Source organism: Trifolium pratense, linkage group LG2 (assembly GCF_020283565.1).
Source record: "Trifolium pratense cultivar HEN17-A07 linkage group LG2, ARS_RC_1.1, whole genome shotgun sequence".
NCBI classification, from domain to species: Eukaryota; Viridiplantae; Streptophyta; class Magnoliopsida; order Fabales; family Fabaceae; genus Trifolium; species Trifolium pratense.
Window position 1 is genome coordinate 62,730,276 of NC_060060.1, and position 16,066 is coordinate 62,746,341.

Below are 16,066 nucleotides of genomic sequence, written 5' to 3' on the forward strand. Positions count from 1 at the left end.
TGGCCTAACTTCCCACAATTCAAACACTTGTCCAATCTCTTCGGGCAATCATACGACATATGACCCCGCTCTCCACATTTGTAACAACTTCCATTCACCGGCTTCTTACCACCACTTGTATTCCCTTTACCGCGGTTGTCATAAGGTTTTCCGCGCTCTTGCCCTTTCCCTTTTCGGTCGTTCACAGCTTTGTAGTAGTTCACCTTAGCTCTACCATCCTCATCACAAATCCTACTCTTGTTCACAAGGGTCGCAAAGTCCCTTATCTGTGAAAATCCAATCATATGTTTAATGTCTGGACGTAGACCACTTTCAAACTTCACACACTTGTCGTCCTCCGCTTCCAAAGTGTTGTAATGCGGACTAAACGCACACAAAGTCTCAAACTTGACGGCATAGTCAGCCACCGTCATATTTCCCTGTTTCAACTCCATGAATTCCACCACCTTCTTATTCTTCACATCAACAGGAAAATACTTAACCAAAAATTCTCTTTTAAACATTGCCCATGGTATAGCCATACCACCGGGTCCTAGCCTCAACTTGGCGTTCTTCCACCACACATTCGCTTCCTCGCGCAACACGTATGTTCCAAGGGTTGTCTTCCCTTCCTCGGAACAATCCATTGCTTCAAAAATTATTTCAAGTTCCTCCAGCCACTTGTGAGCTCCATCCGGGTTGTAACCTCCGGTAAATGTTGGCGGTTTCTGCTTCATGAACCTTTCCAACCTCATCTCTACCTCTCTTCCAGGTTGATGATCTCTAACCACTATGTTGGTGAGTGCGGCCAAAGCCTCCGCAATCTGGGCATTCGTTCTCGCAGCAGCCATGATTCCTGAACGAATCACAACTAGACGTTAGAAAGTACTAACAGTGTTCCCTACACATGCTCATACGGGGAAAAGAAAAGTCCTAATTGGTTCACACGAACCGACCTGCTCTGATACCACTATTGTAACACCCTAACCCATACTACCCTTAAAAACGTAATTTTAAAAACTTTTCAACAAGTGTAAAGGCAGAGTGCCACGCGGTAATTAAAACACAAGCATACACACAGAGCGTCATGGAATTTAACATGAAAAGCAACAGCGGATTCAAACTAACCAAGCATGCATATATATACATATATATATATACATAAGCCATATTCATCCCTAAGGATGTCACTTATACAAGAACTAGCATATCAAAAGGTAACACCGATATACGATGAAATCCAAGCGTAATCCCCGACTCGATGTTACATTACCAGAGCATTTACTATTTACAAACTCTAGTCAAAAGCTAGTACTAAGAGGAGTAATCTATGCTAAGTCTCCTCACCAAAAGGTACTTCAACACCAAGCTATAACAGCAGTCTAAACGTCGGCACAGTCCTCAGCCTGAATATCTGAACCCCCAAAGGTCCAGCAAATAACACAAAGTAGAGAGTTAGAAAACATAATCGCATATCATACGAGTATAAGAAAGGCCTTACACTTTCGAACTACCATACATATTCTAACTCACGCCAAAACGTCGTACTAAACAGTTATCAATTAATAAAGTTTAACACAGTTCAACCAGATAATGTCACATACCATTTATCAAATATATGCGCATTTACCCTAATGTATCTAATGCCAATCATTCTATGTCATGTCATCCCTAGACACGACTAATGCATGTGGTACCAATTGCCTTTTACCCCTCATGGATAAGTTAAACAGTTTTACATCTTGCCGGATTGTTCGGAACTTACCAAACCTTCATATCCCTCATGGATAAGTTAAACAGTTTTATATCCTGCTGGATAGCAGCTCTAGATCTTATGGATTCATCTAATCCGATCCTCGGCTTCCTTATGGACTCAAAAATCCATTTAAATCTATTGGAACCCACGTTTCCAATTCAACATATATATATACATGAATGCATGTATGTTTGCACATATCATCAATATGATATTTCTAGCTCGAAGCTACTCATTATGAATGCGGAAACACAATTCAAACACATTTCTTCTCTCATTGCAAATTAATGCCAAATAATGAACATACTCACTTTTGAACTACATCTTATTGCATACACGTTTATCAATCATATAACGATTAACAATAAGCATTAACAGTATCAACATGTATCAACAATCATGTAAGGATACCCTTAAACCATGTTACAAGTGCCTGAATACACTTACAAACATTAACAAAAATTGCTGTCACAGAGGCCTTCGCTAAGCGAAGCCTCAGCGAGACATGGCGAACCTCACCAGGAAGTCACCTGCTCATAGCGAGCATTGGCGAGCTTCAGCGAACATGTTCGCTACAGCGAACTCCTGGTCGCTTAGCGAACTATACCAGAAAAATATCTGTTCTTGAGTTTCAATAAGGCGGTTTAACATTAAATCAACTCAAAAATTCATCCAAACATGTTATAAATTCTTATAAACAGCCATTCCAAACATATATGGTATCAAGGAACATTAATCATCCCTTCCAAACATCCAAATACCTCAAACAATCAAAATCATGCCAATTTCTTGGGTTTTAAGCAACTTTCATAAACTTTTTCAACATGATCCAAACATATGCATATTTTTCATGAAATCAAACTAGTGATTAACACATACAAAGTGATGATGAAGAACATCACACTCACATACAAAAGCTTAATCAAAAGTCTAAAAGAAATTGAGTGGGAGAGTTCGGAAATGGAGACATAGACAATCTCCCCTCTCCTTGCCACTCAAGAATCATGAATTCTAATCTCTTACCTTAAGTTTGGTGATGATTCCTAGCCTTCTCTTGCTCAAGCTTTCTCTCTTGATCAAACCCTAGCCCTTGCTCTATTCTTGCTTCTAAGGCAAAAGTCATGAAATGAGCTAAGTCTCATGACAAGGTTTCTTTAAATACCTCTCCCTAAAAGTCATGAACCAAGCCCAAATGGCTTAGGCCCATTGCCTCTCACGCCCATTAAGCCCAAAACAAAGGTTCTCGCGTCTAATAACTTACGCTCGGCTAAATAATTATTCGTCGCTCACTAAAATAATAAAAGCCAATTAATAAATAAAATAACATTTAATAAAATATACGAATTCGAAAAATGGGTCGTTACAAGAGCCACACACAACAATGGACCAAAGAGAGAGGGATGTCTCCATTGCGGTGATGATGGTTGCTCTGACATGGTGAGTAAATAGTTGGTTCTACGGCAATTTTGCTATCTTTGATTTTGATTTTACCATTTCACTAATTAGAAAATAGGGTCTTCCCAAACACATTTGCTTACATTTCTCTTTCAAATTTTATGCTAGGAAAAATTAACATGGTTTACCTGATAATAATGTCTACCAGGTTTCATATTTGCTTACATAAATGTCAAATTATTGCAAAAGTTTTATTGATGCTCCCTTAATTGTGAAGGAACTTGTTCAACTTGGAACAAGATGCAGAGAGGTACTCCTTTTTTATGATATCTCTTGATTGCATTATCAATTTATTAGTAGGCGAGATTAGCCTATTTTTCCAAATTCAATGTCACTGCCACTAACTAGTGTGCTGTTTTTGCTTCTTATTTTGATGCCCTGCTACTTTGCATATTCAAATATGTTGATCAATCCAAATTATCTATGGAGATCAATCAATGAGAGAGTTCTTCCACTATGGTGTGTTGTGTGTGGTTGCAACTTTTTGGTGTGCTTGTTTGTTTTGCTACTGTGATTGGTTGTTTGGGCTCCTTGACTCTTGTAAATTCCTAAGTACTTCTTGTAATAAGTGGCTGAATTAAGTACTTCTTGTAGTTAGGTTTGTCTGAAGTTACAATGAATTAGTATTAATTATGATGTTTTGATTTGTATTTTGGATGTTTAATGGTTGTATTTTAATGACATTATTACTATGTTGAATGTTGAATTTGGTTATGGATGTTGAATGCTGTTGAATTTTTAGTGTCAAGTTCTTAATGCAAGTTATGTTATTGCTGGCATGTGGGTTAGATTTTTTTAATAAAATTAAAGGATTTAAAATATTAAAAAAAAAAAATGCAGGATTTTGAAAATATTAAACCATACATACCACTACGGATATGTGTAAATACCCGTAGTGGAATCCTCAATTCTTTAATAAAAAAACTGGAAAATCATACATACCACTACGGATATGTGTAAATACCCGTAGTGGAATCCCCATGATATATATTAAAAAAATTTGAAACCATACATACCACTACTAGTATTCATTATAACCGACGTGGAATCTCATACATACCACTACGGGTAATTGGAAAATCCGACGTGGAAAGTCCATAATTTTAAATAATAATTAAAAAAGAAATTAGGATACCACGACGGGTATTAAAAGACCCGACGTGGAAAGTCTGGACTTACAACGACGCCAACATTCACTACGGCCACGGCCAGTAGTGGAAAGTCCGTTTGGCCAGTAGTGGAATCCCCTTTCTGCACTAGTGTGTAGAACTCCTTTTACTTTTATTGTACTGTGTTTTGATGTTATTGTGTAGACTAAGGGTGGATATGTTAGGTATAATCGACCCTGCAAAAGTGACTACTTTTGATGTATGGACATTGTGCGCACCTATGGGCCTAAGGCTTATGTTAGCTGGCTTACTTGACCAATAAACTAAGTGTTGTAACTCCTATATAAAGTGTATGCCTTCCATTGAATGAATAGAATGCACACTTTAGATCTAACATCAACTTGAACGATTCTATATCATCAAGTCATATGTCATGTCATATCAAATATATTAAATTATCATTTCTAAGTATAAACATCTAATAGAAAAACTATAACTATGTGATTTAGAATGAAATTCGTGAATGAGTAATAATAAGGATTTCTTTTTTGTGAGTAATGAGTAATGATATTCTTTATCAGATTTTTCATTTTTTGTTTGTGATTATGTTATGTCCAACGATTTCTTGTTGTGGGACATAACTCTGACTTTGAAACCGCTTCACGGGTTGCCGTAATCAATCATTCGAATCACCTTAAAAAGAAAAGAATATAATATTCACACCGTTCAATAGTGCTTGATTTGTCGGAAGAATGTTGTCCGCTGTAAACTCAGAATCTTTGGTTTCTAATAAAACTAAATTAAAATTTTTTTTGATAAACTAATTGATCTTACCTGGTCGGAACGAATGTAGCCGGTGGTACCCTTTTTCGATACAGTTGAATGAAGGGAAATTGTACCCGAAGATACTCCGACACTCAAGACAGTTTTTGCATGAAGTGAAAAGTTTAGAGCAAGAATTATCATACATGGTCCTTCTGCATGGGAAGGATAGTGGAACTAAAGCCGTAAATGTGAGGACGAATCCAGGATCTTCCCCATTAATAGTTGTTCGTATAACGGCATAAAAATCATAGTTAATAATAAATGTCAATTATTTTGATGTAGGCTATTACATAAATGTTAGCTTATGTGTCCGTTGAACGAAAACGCATAATAGATCAACGTGTTTTTGGGCCGAACTCAATGTTAAATTGAGCTTAGGCCCAATCCAAAACACTAGAACCAGGGTATGTGTAACGCCCCGATATTTTAAACATACATTTTATTGATTTATTATTTAATTAAATATAATTCTTGTTTTATCTCTTGTTTAACTATTTTAGAATTAAGAGTGACCAAACCAAATTTGACTAGGTCATAATAGAATCATCCTTAATATGCTCAGTAGACATATTTACTACCCACATCCCACGTGAATAGTGTGATAGTTAGCCAGAAGATGCTCCATGATTTCATTAACCATAAATGGCTATTAAGAAGCAATGATTATCCTTTTATTTCTTCCACCATAAAGTCTATAATAATTCCTTAATATAGCTTTCTATTTGCCAACTGATCTTAACTGTTGATCAGAACAGGTAGAAGGCCAGCTGGAAGTCCGTTGAGCAGGTGGTAGGCAGCAGGTCCGAGCAGATGATCCACGGAGGGGGGGGGGTTGTACCTGCAGGTGCTCCGATGCCTAAGTCAGTAAGGGTAGAGAGCAAAAGAGATACTAGAGAGAAGTTAGAGAGAGAGAGTAATTGCAATAATGAATAGTGTCTACCTTGCTCTCCCATGAGGGAGAGTATTTATAGCCCCCAGCTCTGGGCCAAAGGTCCTCTTAATGGGCTGGATTAGCCAAGGCCCATTAAGAGGGACTGCCAAGATATCACCCTTAGATGGTGGGTAGAGTAGTAATTTTACCCTATCTTGGTGGAGAGGTTGTGCCATGCTGACATGGAGGTGGTTGGGCAAGCCATGTGGACTTTGTGAGGGTCTAGGTGGACTAGCATTAGTCTAGTCCAGAACAGGAGCCCCCCAAGTCGTTGCTCCTAGGCATAGGAGTGATGACTTTAGATGTGTGCCCAAGTGCAGAAGGAAATCTCCTTGCAACCTCTCTTGAATAATTGTGGACGAGGAAGGTGCTCGTCAAGGCCTTGCTCGAAGCAGGTGTTTGCAATGTTTTGCTCGAATCGATCTTTCGAGGGTGTCTAATATCTTGCTCGTAATTAAGGTTACGAGGAAGTATGCGTTGCTCGTATCTCCTGCGAGGAGATGTTGTACGAGATGGAATTGTTGCTCGTTGCTATAGCGAAGATGTAACAACGAGAAGCATTGTTGCTCGCCACGATGACGAGGAGATAATTCATGAAAAATTGTTGCTCGTTTGATGTGCAGGAGAAGATAGCGTACGAGCACGTCTTGTTGGAAGAAATATGTTTATTTTTTATTTTTACGAGGGGGTGTATAAACCGTTGGATCAAAGCGTTCCCTCGCTGTAGTGGCCTTTAATTTCTTTAAATAGAGGGGAGTGGATTTATTTTTCACATTCCACTCTCTCTCTTCGTTTGTTGCTGCTAGGATTCTCTGGGAGCTTTGCTCAAGTGTCAAATCTCGTTCTTTGAATCCTCTTCGAATTCAAGGTATTCCTCAAATTTCTTCTTATGATTTGCTTGTTTAGATCTAGTTTTTGTTGTTTTTGCTCAGTTTGGGTGTTTTTATGGGTTTTGCTATGAAGAACATGATGAACGTAGGATGAATTTTCCGGGCACCATATGAAACTTCCGAGCACTAGATTAGCGACGTATAGATTTCTGGGTAGATTTAGGAGTATCAGTTGTGAATCCGAGCACCCTTTGTTTGGGAAAGAAGAGTAGTGATCGTGCTCCGCATAGGGGAGCGCACTTTGTAACATGTGAAATCGTGCTCGGCATAGGGGAGCGCCCTTTGTAACATGTGAAATCGTGCTCGGTATAGGGGCTTTAAATCCGTGCAAATGAATCCGAGCACACCGTGAAATCATGCTCGGTATATGGGCTGCTCGACGCAGATTTGGTAAATCCTGCTCGACAGTTGTAATAAAGTTGAATTAAAATCTCTGTGCTCGGATTCGCCGTGCTCGGCTTGACAGTCCTCCGTGTTCGGAATCATTGGGAAGTAAATCTGGCAATTCTCCTGCTCGGATCTTCCGTGCTCGGCATAATAGTCCTCCGTGCTCGGAATCATTGGGAAGTAAATCTGGCAAATCTCCTCGCTCGGATCTGCCGTGCTCGGCATAATAGTTTCTGCTCGGAATATGCCTGCTCGGCGTAAATTAGAGTAAATTTTCCATGTTTTAGGATTTGCCGTGCTCTTCGAATCTGCTCGGTATTAAATTATTTGTAGTAATTAGAGTAACAAGACTATTATGCCGAGCACCTTTATTATGTCGAGCACCCTCAAGACTGTTATGTTGAGCACCCTTTCTTGTGCTATCATGCCGAGCACCAATAATCTGGGTAATTATAATTTTGGAAAAAAAATCGTGCTCGGATTTATCCTCCTCCATGCTCGGAATTATTGCACTCGGCGCATGGTCCTCCGTGCTCGGATTAGTCGTCCCGTGCTCGGATTTTTAGGTCCTCCGTGCTTTGGAATTATGTCAATATTTTTGTTGTGAAAAATTCGTGATGGGGAGCCTCCTCCCCGGTTTGTGTGTTGCCACTTGGTAAGGGCTTTGGCTGGGGACAGCGTCCTCGTCCTATTCTGCGCTCTTTCACTTGAATTGCGGTGAAAGGGTGGATTTGATTGACTGTCGAATTCACTTTGTTTTCACTGCTTTTCAGGTTCCATATGTCAGATATCGAGGAGGTAGTGGAAAGTCAAGGGGTCGTGAGGTACAGATTATTTGATACGATTACTGATCCTGAGTTGGATTGGGTTGGTCCTGAGCCCCGGGGGATAGCTTCTGTGCTTACTCCCAATGATCCGAATTTGCACACAGTGGTCGAGCGGAGGAGGAGGAATGATCCGGTTAACTGGCTAGTTTATATGCTCGACGAGGGTCAAAGAGTGTGCTCTTCTTTTGACAGATATGGTTTTGCCATGTATGAGCTTGTTTTTAAGGAGCTAAGACTTCGATTGTCGTTTAGTCCTCTTATGATAGGAGTACTTAGGAGATTAAGGGTTGCCCCTTCCCAGCTTCATCCAAATTCGTGGGCATTTATTTTGGCTTTTGAGCACCTTTGTGGGTATAGGGGTGTTCGACCTACTCTTCCCCTTTTCTTCCGAATTTTTAAGGTCCAACGAAAGACCACGAGGAGTGAAGATCGAGCGGTTCCCCGGCAGAATTGGGTATCGCTGAAGCAACAAGATGACGTGAAGCTTTTTAAGTTATTCACTGATTCCGTGCGGAACTTTAAGGAGAGGTATTACATTGTCCGACCAGAGTCTTCTGCTGCCCTGGATAATTTGTTGGAGCCTAGACCTGATTTGGATGAGCACGGGGTTGCTCGTAGGGATGCCGCCGGGAGGGTTTTGACTAGGATGGAACCCAAGTTTCCTTTAAGTTGGACATATGCCCATTTTCATAAGGATCCTCGCCAGTATGTGGTAAGGGATGCTGATTTATCCGCTGAGGACAGGGCCAGCTTTGAAGATTTGAAGAATTTTGTTGGAGGTTTCACCCCTGCTGTGTGTGTGAACAGGAGGGGTGAAATTATTGTAGATGAGGATGGGAACCCGAAGACCTCCAAGAGGTCTATCAATACCCGGGAACTCCTTGAATGTAGAAATGCCGAGGAAGTGAGGATCTGCTTGGGTATAACGTGCTCGTATTTCACTTACTTTTCTTAAAATATTTTATCTGTCTTTGCTTTATTTTTGACCTTGTCTTATTTTTTCTTGCAGGTAGGATGGAGTCTATTGCTGATCGCATGTTGAAGGCTGCAGTTAATGAAAGAGCGTCAGGCAAGGGAAAGAAGAAAAAGGTGGCAGCCAAGAGTCCTCCGCGAATCCGTCTTGGGACTCCTGTTGCGCAAGGGTGCTCATCGCGGGGAGGTGGTTCTGGTACTCCTTCCTCTGTTCAGCGTCCTCCTCAGAAGAGGGCGAGGGAAGGTGATCGTCCTGAGACAGGCATGGGAGAAATGACCGGCTTTCCTGTTCCCCGGTGTTATACTGTGTCCAGATTTTTTGACATGTACCCTCCTGTGATCGCTGATGCTGAGAAGGTTGCCATTCTCGAGCAAGAAACTGATGCGAGGAGGACACAACATGCTCAGGATATGGCCGGAGTCATACGGATGATGGAGAGTGCTCTGGTGCTCGGTGATGAGCGGGACAGACTGGAGGAGGAAAGAGATGCATTTCAGGTTAGGATTGGGAAGCTTAAGTCCCGCATCGTCCACCTAGAAAATGATCAAGCGGATTATGAGGAGAAGAAAAAGATCTTCGGGGATCAGACGGTCGAGCTTCGCATGAGGACCGAGGAGTTAGATGCTGCCCGGGCAGAAGTGGAGCGACTGATTGCAGCTATGGCATCGTGCGAGGGTGAGCACCCAGCTGCCGCAGGCTTGACTACCCGAGCAGAGCTTGTTGGAGCCATTGCTCAGCTATCTGCTGATTGCGTTGAAGGTGCTGTCTATGCTTTTGAGAATGCTAAGCAGCAGATGATGTTTCTTAATCCCGAGCTGAATTTAGTCGTGGAGGGCATGCATGTTAACGGAAGGATCGAAGGTGATCGCATCGTTGTTCCTGAGGGGTTGGAAACCGAGGAGGCTTCAGATGAGGAGGAGGGAACCGAGGAGGGTGATCGTGATGAGTAGGAGTTTTAATGCTCTTTGTATCTTATTTTTCTTTAGCAGTCTTTTGGGGCCTATGTGCCATGGTTTGTAATATTTGAACAAGTGGGCTTTTATCCCAATTTACTTTCTATGACGATTTCGGGTGTGTTCCCGTTTATTATTGTGCTCGTTTATAGCTGTTTGCATGTATGTTTCCTCGTCTTTAACTTAGAAATTTTTACGAAATTTTGTTGTTTAAAATTTCAACCGGGGAGGTCTGGTCCCTACTTTTAGCAAAATTTTTATGCTAATTTCTGAGCCGGGGAGCTTGTCCCCATTTTAAACTTAACGAAATTTGCTGTTTAAACTTCGTGGCGGGGAGCTTCTCTCCCCGTTATTGAGGTGCTCGTCTGGGCATGCTGGTATGCTCATTCGAGCAAGTTGGTGTGCTAAGTTTTGCCTGTTTATTTTTATGCCAATTTTGTATACTTATCATATTTTTGCATGTATGAATGCTGCGCTCGTTGTTATTTTGCCGGGGAGGTTTCCCCTGCTTGATACTGAGCATGTTTTATTGAGGGTAGTCTCCTCTGTTTTGACTTAAACAGTTTAGGGAACTGTATAAGCACTTAGAGTTGTTTCTAAGTTACGCGAATACAAGCACGCTAGTGTACCCTTCTTCGCAACCTGAACCTCCCATCGCGAGCTGGGTGCTAGGTCGTGGCACGGGGACGATGGGCTCGTTTTGAGAGTTATCCTCGTCTAGCAGGAGTTCCATTTCCCTTATGGTGAATTAGTTCCCCTGCTAAGGTTTTAGATGAGCACGTGTGCCATGGTGCCCTCCGTTGTTTAAGGTGCTCGATTCGTTGTGTTCTGAAGTGCGAGCAGCCTTTTTTGGTGTGGCAATAACTTAGCTGTAATATTGTTTCAATTTCTGGGCATTCCAAGGTCGAAGAAGTTTCTTTCCTTGAAGGTCCTCGAGATAGTATGCACCATTTTCTGTTTTGTCAGTGACGCGGTATGGTCCTTCCCAATTGGGTGCAAGTTTGCCATCCTGGGAGTCTGCATTGCGTCTTAGGACGAGGCTGCCCACCTCGAATTCTCTTTTGATGACTTTAGTGTCATGACGGGCAGCTATTTTCTGCTTCAGGGTGGCCTCCTTTAAAGAAGCTCCTGTTCGAATTTCTTCGACGAGGTCAAGCTCCTCTCGAAGTGCTTCGTCATTTTGCTCCTCGTCAAGAGGCTGCTCAGTCCGACGAGATGGTTCCCCAATCTCTACGGGGATAACTGCCTCCGTTCCATATACCATTCGGAAGGGGGTTTCTCCGGTTGTGGAGTGTGGGGTTGTTCGATAGGCCCAGAGTACATTGTCAAGCTCTTCGACCCATTTCTTTTTGTTTTGGTCGAGTCTTCTTCGTAACCCTCTCAGGATTACTCTGTTGGCTGCTTCAGCTTGCCCGTTGGTTTGGGGGTGCTCGACCGATGTGAAGTGCTGCTTGATGCCCAGGGCAACAAGGAATGCTTGAAAATCTTTGTCTGTAAACTGTGTTCCGTTGTCTGTGACTACCACCTGTGGTATTCCGAATCTAGCTAGCACATTTCTTTTGAAGAAGCGCTTGACTCTGAGTGATGTGATGTCGGAGAGGGGTTCGGCTTCCACCCACTTCGTGAAGTAGTCCACTGCTACTATTAGGTAGCGATTTTGATAAAGTCCTTTGGTAAAAGGACCAAGTAAGTCCATGCCCCACCAGGCGAAGGGCCAGGGGGAAGACAAAGATTTTAGTTCTCGAGGGGGAGCTAAGTGCATATCCCCATGCCTTTGGCATTTGTCACATTTTTTTACGTGGTCTTTGGCGTCCTGTTGCATAGTAGGCCAATAGTACCCTGCTCGTAGAGCTTTCCTGGCAAGTGACCTTCCTCCCAAGTGCTGGGCGTTAATGCCCTCATGGACTTCACGCAGGATGTAATCTGCTGTGTCCTCGTCCACACATTTTAGGAGAGGAATGGAAAATCCTCTCCTGTATAATTTTCCATCAAAGATGACATAGGAGCAGGCTCTTCGTCTGACTATGGTTGCTTGTTTCTGGTCGTCAGGGAGAGTTCCGTGCTCGAGGAAGTTGTATACTGGAGTCATCCAGCAATCTTTGTCGCCAATGACATTTATGTCCACAACCTTGCTTTGTTTTTCTATGCTTGGTCGAGGGAGTATCTCTTGGATGACAGATTTGTTTCCGCCCTTCCTTTTTGTGCTTGCCAGCTTGGACAGGATATCTGCCCTTTTGTTGTGCTCGCGGGGAACATGTAATATTTCAACAGAATTGAACTTGGTGATCTTTTCCTTTACTAGCACTAGATATTCAGAGAGGTTATCATTCTTGGTCTGGTACTCTCCTAGCACCTGTGAGGCGACCAGTTGCGAATCTGTGTAGATTTTTATCTCCTTGGCTTGTACGTCCTCGGCCAAACGTAGTCCAGCGAGGAATGCTTCATACTCTGCTTGGTTGTTTGAAGTTGGGAAGGATAGTGTTAGGGATACTTCGATTAGTAAGCCATTCTCATTTTCAAGAATAATGCCTGCACATGCTCCTGTGGCGCTTGATGCTCCGTCCACAAAGATTGTCCATTTATCTGCTCCGTCCACTGTAGGGGAGGAGCTCGTCATCTCTGCGACGAAGTCAGCTAGGACTTGGGCTTTTAGAGCTTTTCTGCTCTCGTAACGAATGTCGAATTCTGAAAGTTCGAGGGACCATTTGAGCATCCTGCCCGCCATATCTGGTCGGCCAAGCAAAGACTTGATTGGTTGGTCTGTTCGGACCACAATTGTATGAGCCAAGAAATAATGTCTTAGTCTCCTCGCAGCATAAACTAGTGCAAGGGCTATTTTTTCAATTTGTTGGTATCTTAGTTCAGGACCCTGCAAGGCTTTGCTTGTAAAGTATACTGGTTTCTGCCCTTCGTTTGTCTCACGAATAAGAGCTGCACTTACCGCCTCCGAGGCGACGGAGAGGTACAGGTATAATACCTCCTCGTCACTTGGTCGTGAGAGGACAGGTGGCTCTGATAAGGCCTTTTTCAGATGTTGGAGAGCTTGCTCGCATTCATCTGTCCATTCGAAGACTGCTTCTTTCTTTAGTAGTTTGAAAAAGGGAAGTGCATGTTGTGCTGATTTGGATACAAATCTGGAGAGCGATGTTAGCATTCCATTAAGAGTTTGTATGGACTTCTTATCGCTCGGAGTGGGGAGCTCGGCAAAAGCTCTGCACTTGTCGGGGTTGGCTTCAATTCCTCGCTCGGTTAGGTAAAACCCCAAGAATTTTCCTGCTCGGACCCCGAAGGTGCACTTCTCTGGATTGAACCTCATGTTGTATTTCCTGGCCTGCTCGAACACCTTTCGAAGGTGCACGACATGGTCGAGCTCCTCGGGGGATTTTACAATCATGTCGTCCATGTATACCTCGAGCATGTCTCCTATTTGTCCTCGGAAGACTTTGTTCATCATTCGCTGGTATGTAGCTCCTGCATTTTTGAGACCGAAGGGCATTACGTTGTAGTAATAGTTGCCCGACTCGGTCATGAAAGCTGTTTTTTCTCTATCTGCTACTGCCATTGGAATTTGGTTATAACCTGAATAAGCATCCATAAAAGACAATAATTTAAAGCCAGAAGAATTATCAACAAGTCTATCAATGCAGGGTAAGGGATAAGAGTCTTTAGGGCAAGCCCTGTTAAGATCGGTATAGTCGCAACACATCCTCCATTTTCCATTAGATTTTTTGACGAGTACAACGTTGGACAGCCAGGTTGTATACCTGGCATCTGAAATAAAATTTGCCTCTAGGAGGTCTTTTACACATTTTTCTGCAGCCTCCGATTTCTCGGGAGACTGCCTACGCCTACGTTGTACAATGGGAAGTGCAGTGGGATCAATAGTCAGCTGGTGACATGCTATGTTGGGGTCCAAGCCGGGCATCTCGGAAGCGTGCCAGGCGAACAGATCAGCATTTTCCTTCAAGCAGGCTTCAAGTTGCTTCCTAGCAAGCTCGGGGAGCCCGGTCCCAATCTTCACTGCCCTGCTCGGGTCTTCTCCGAAGGGCATCAGCTCGAACTCGCCGTCTGGAACTGGACGACGGTGCTCTTGGCTTGCCTCGTCGTCTTCCTTCTTCTCCTTGCGGAGCTTCTTTTCATCTTTGTTTTCCTGTTTGGAAAAGCGGCTGTCGAGGTCAATGGAGCTGATTTCTGGCAAGGGCAGGGAAGTTGTTGCTTTGGACTTCTTGGACTCGGGGAGCTGCCCGATATACTCATTTCCTTTGGAGGATGCATTGAAGACTCTCCTTGCAGCTTCAATGTCTCCATGCAGTGTCGCAACTTGGCCTTTATGAGTATAGTACTTCATCTTGAGGTGGGCGGTTGAAGGGACAGCCATTAAATCAGCAATAGCTGTTCGGCCCAGGATGCACTGGTAGAGAGAAGGGCAGTCTACTACCAGGAATTTCACTTTGATAGTTTTTGCAGTTTCTTCAGAGCCAACGGTGACTAGCAGGTCTACATAGCCCCATGGCTTAGTTGTTGCTCCATTAAATCCGGAGAGATCAGATCCAAAATAAGGTGTGAGGTAGGTTTCATCTAGTTGCAGAGTCTTGAAAAGTTGGGAATACATGATATCACAGGAGCTTCCTTGGTCGACCAGTACCCTGCGGACGTCCATATTTGCCATGTCCACTCTGATGAGCAGGGGTATCTGGGAGTTTGCAGTTCCACCGGGCAGCTCTTCCATGTAGAAGGCTAAGGGCTTTGATTGCCCTTTCGGTTTATCTAGAGTTGCGCTCAGGTTGGAGGAGCCATCTATCAATTCTTCAAATTTTCTCTTGATGGATCCCACAGTCTGTTTGTCAAAACCTCCACCAGAGATAACCATAGCGTGGGCAAGTGCGTCCCATTTGCTCAGCGTGGGAGCAACATAGGTGTCGTCCAAGTAGTCAGGGACAAAGAAGTCTTCAGCTCTGGAGATGGCAAGGGCAACTGGCTTGTGCCCGGATCGTTCTGGTGCAGCTTCTTCAGGGTTGCTGGTCTCAGCAGCTTCTGCCCGGGGAGCATTGCTCCTCTTCACGTATTGTTTCATTTGCCCATTTCTAATCAGAATTTCAATGGCGTCTTTAAGTTGTATGCAATCGTCAGTCAGATGGCCGTAACCTTTGTGATACTTGCAGTACCTGCTCTTGTCTTGGCCAGGCTTTGTGGGTTGTTGTCTTGGAAATTTAATTCCTGCCTTAGTGAACTCAGCTGAGTTGCACTCTTTCCAAATTTTTTCCTGGGTTTTGCTAAGGGGAGTATAGTTGCTGAACGTGCTAGGAGGTCCACGGGGTTCCCTAGGCCTTTCGCCTCTTCGTCTTCCTCCTCCTCGGCTGGACTGTTCAGCATTTGAACGAGGAGCAGGTTGACTGTTTCCTGCTCGCCCATAACGGGCAGCATCTGCAGCTTGTTGCTCTTCATATTGGATATAGGGTTGAGATTTGAGAAGGAGGTCGCCAAAGGTGCGCGGTTTTTCGATGCCAACGGCTTTTGCAAAGTCAGAGTTTGGCCTAAGGCCCCTTTGGAGCAGGTATTTCTTCATGTCATCAGTTGTTTCTACCTGGACGGCTTCCTTGTTGAACCTCTCTATGAAACTGCGGAGAGATTCATTATCAGCCTGGAAGATGGCGTCTAGGACTGCTTCAGTCTTTGGTTGCTTGCGGGAAGCAGTGAAGTGCCTGCGGAATTGGTCGGACAGATCCATCCATGAGGTTATGGAGCGAGGAGCTAGGCTGTGGTACCAAGCCATAGCTCCCTTTCTAAGAGTAGTTGGAAATATTCTGCATCTAATTGCTCCACTGACCCTCAAGAAGTTCAGGGTAGCATTGACTGATGCAATGTGTTCATCTGGGTCAGAAAGTCCATCATAAGCTGGGAGAGGAGGTGGTCGCTCACATCCCTTTGGAACGGGTGCTTGAAGTATGTCGTGAGATAAAGGGCAGCGGGGGTCATCCTCG

The 16,066-nt window shown here is 43.4% G+C and overlaps 1 protein-coding gene across 1 annotated transcript; it reads left to right on the top strand.

The window, feature by feature from the left end:
* Positions 1–6,547: 6,547 nt before the first annotated feature.
* LOC123911359 lies at positions 6,548–10,221 on the top strand. The gene is made up of 3 exons (XM_045962767.1): positions 6,548–6,923; positions 8,106–9,079; positions 9,169–10,221. Exons 2-3 carry the CDS (start codon positions 8,113–8,115, stop codon positions 10,080–10,082), a joined length of 1,881 nt encoding a protein of 626 aa, XP_045818723.1. The 5' UTR covers positions 6,548–6,923; positions 8,106–8,112; the 3' UTR covers positions 10,083–10,221.
* Positions 10,222–16,066: the final 5,845 nt, after the last annotated feature.

What these genes read in the sequence shown, in the direction of transcription:
- LOC123911359 (XM_045962767.1), top strand. Translation starts at nt 8,113, where the DNA reads ATGTCAGATATCGAGGAGGTAGTGGAAAGTCAAGGGGTCGTGAGGTAC. An exon ending in GGAAGTGAGGATCTGCTTGG is followed by an intron (nt 9,080 to 9,168) that starts GTATAACGTGCT and finishes TTTTTCTTGCAG; the next exon opens with GTAGGATGGAGTCTATTGCT.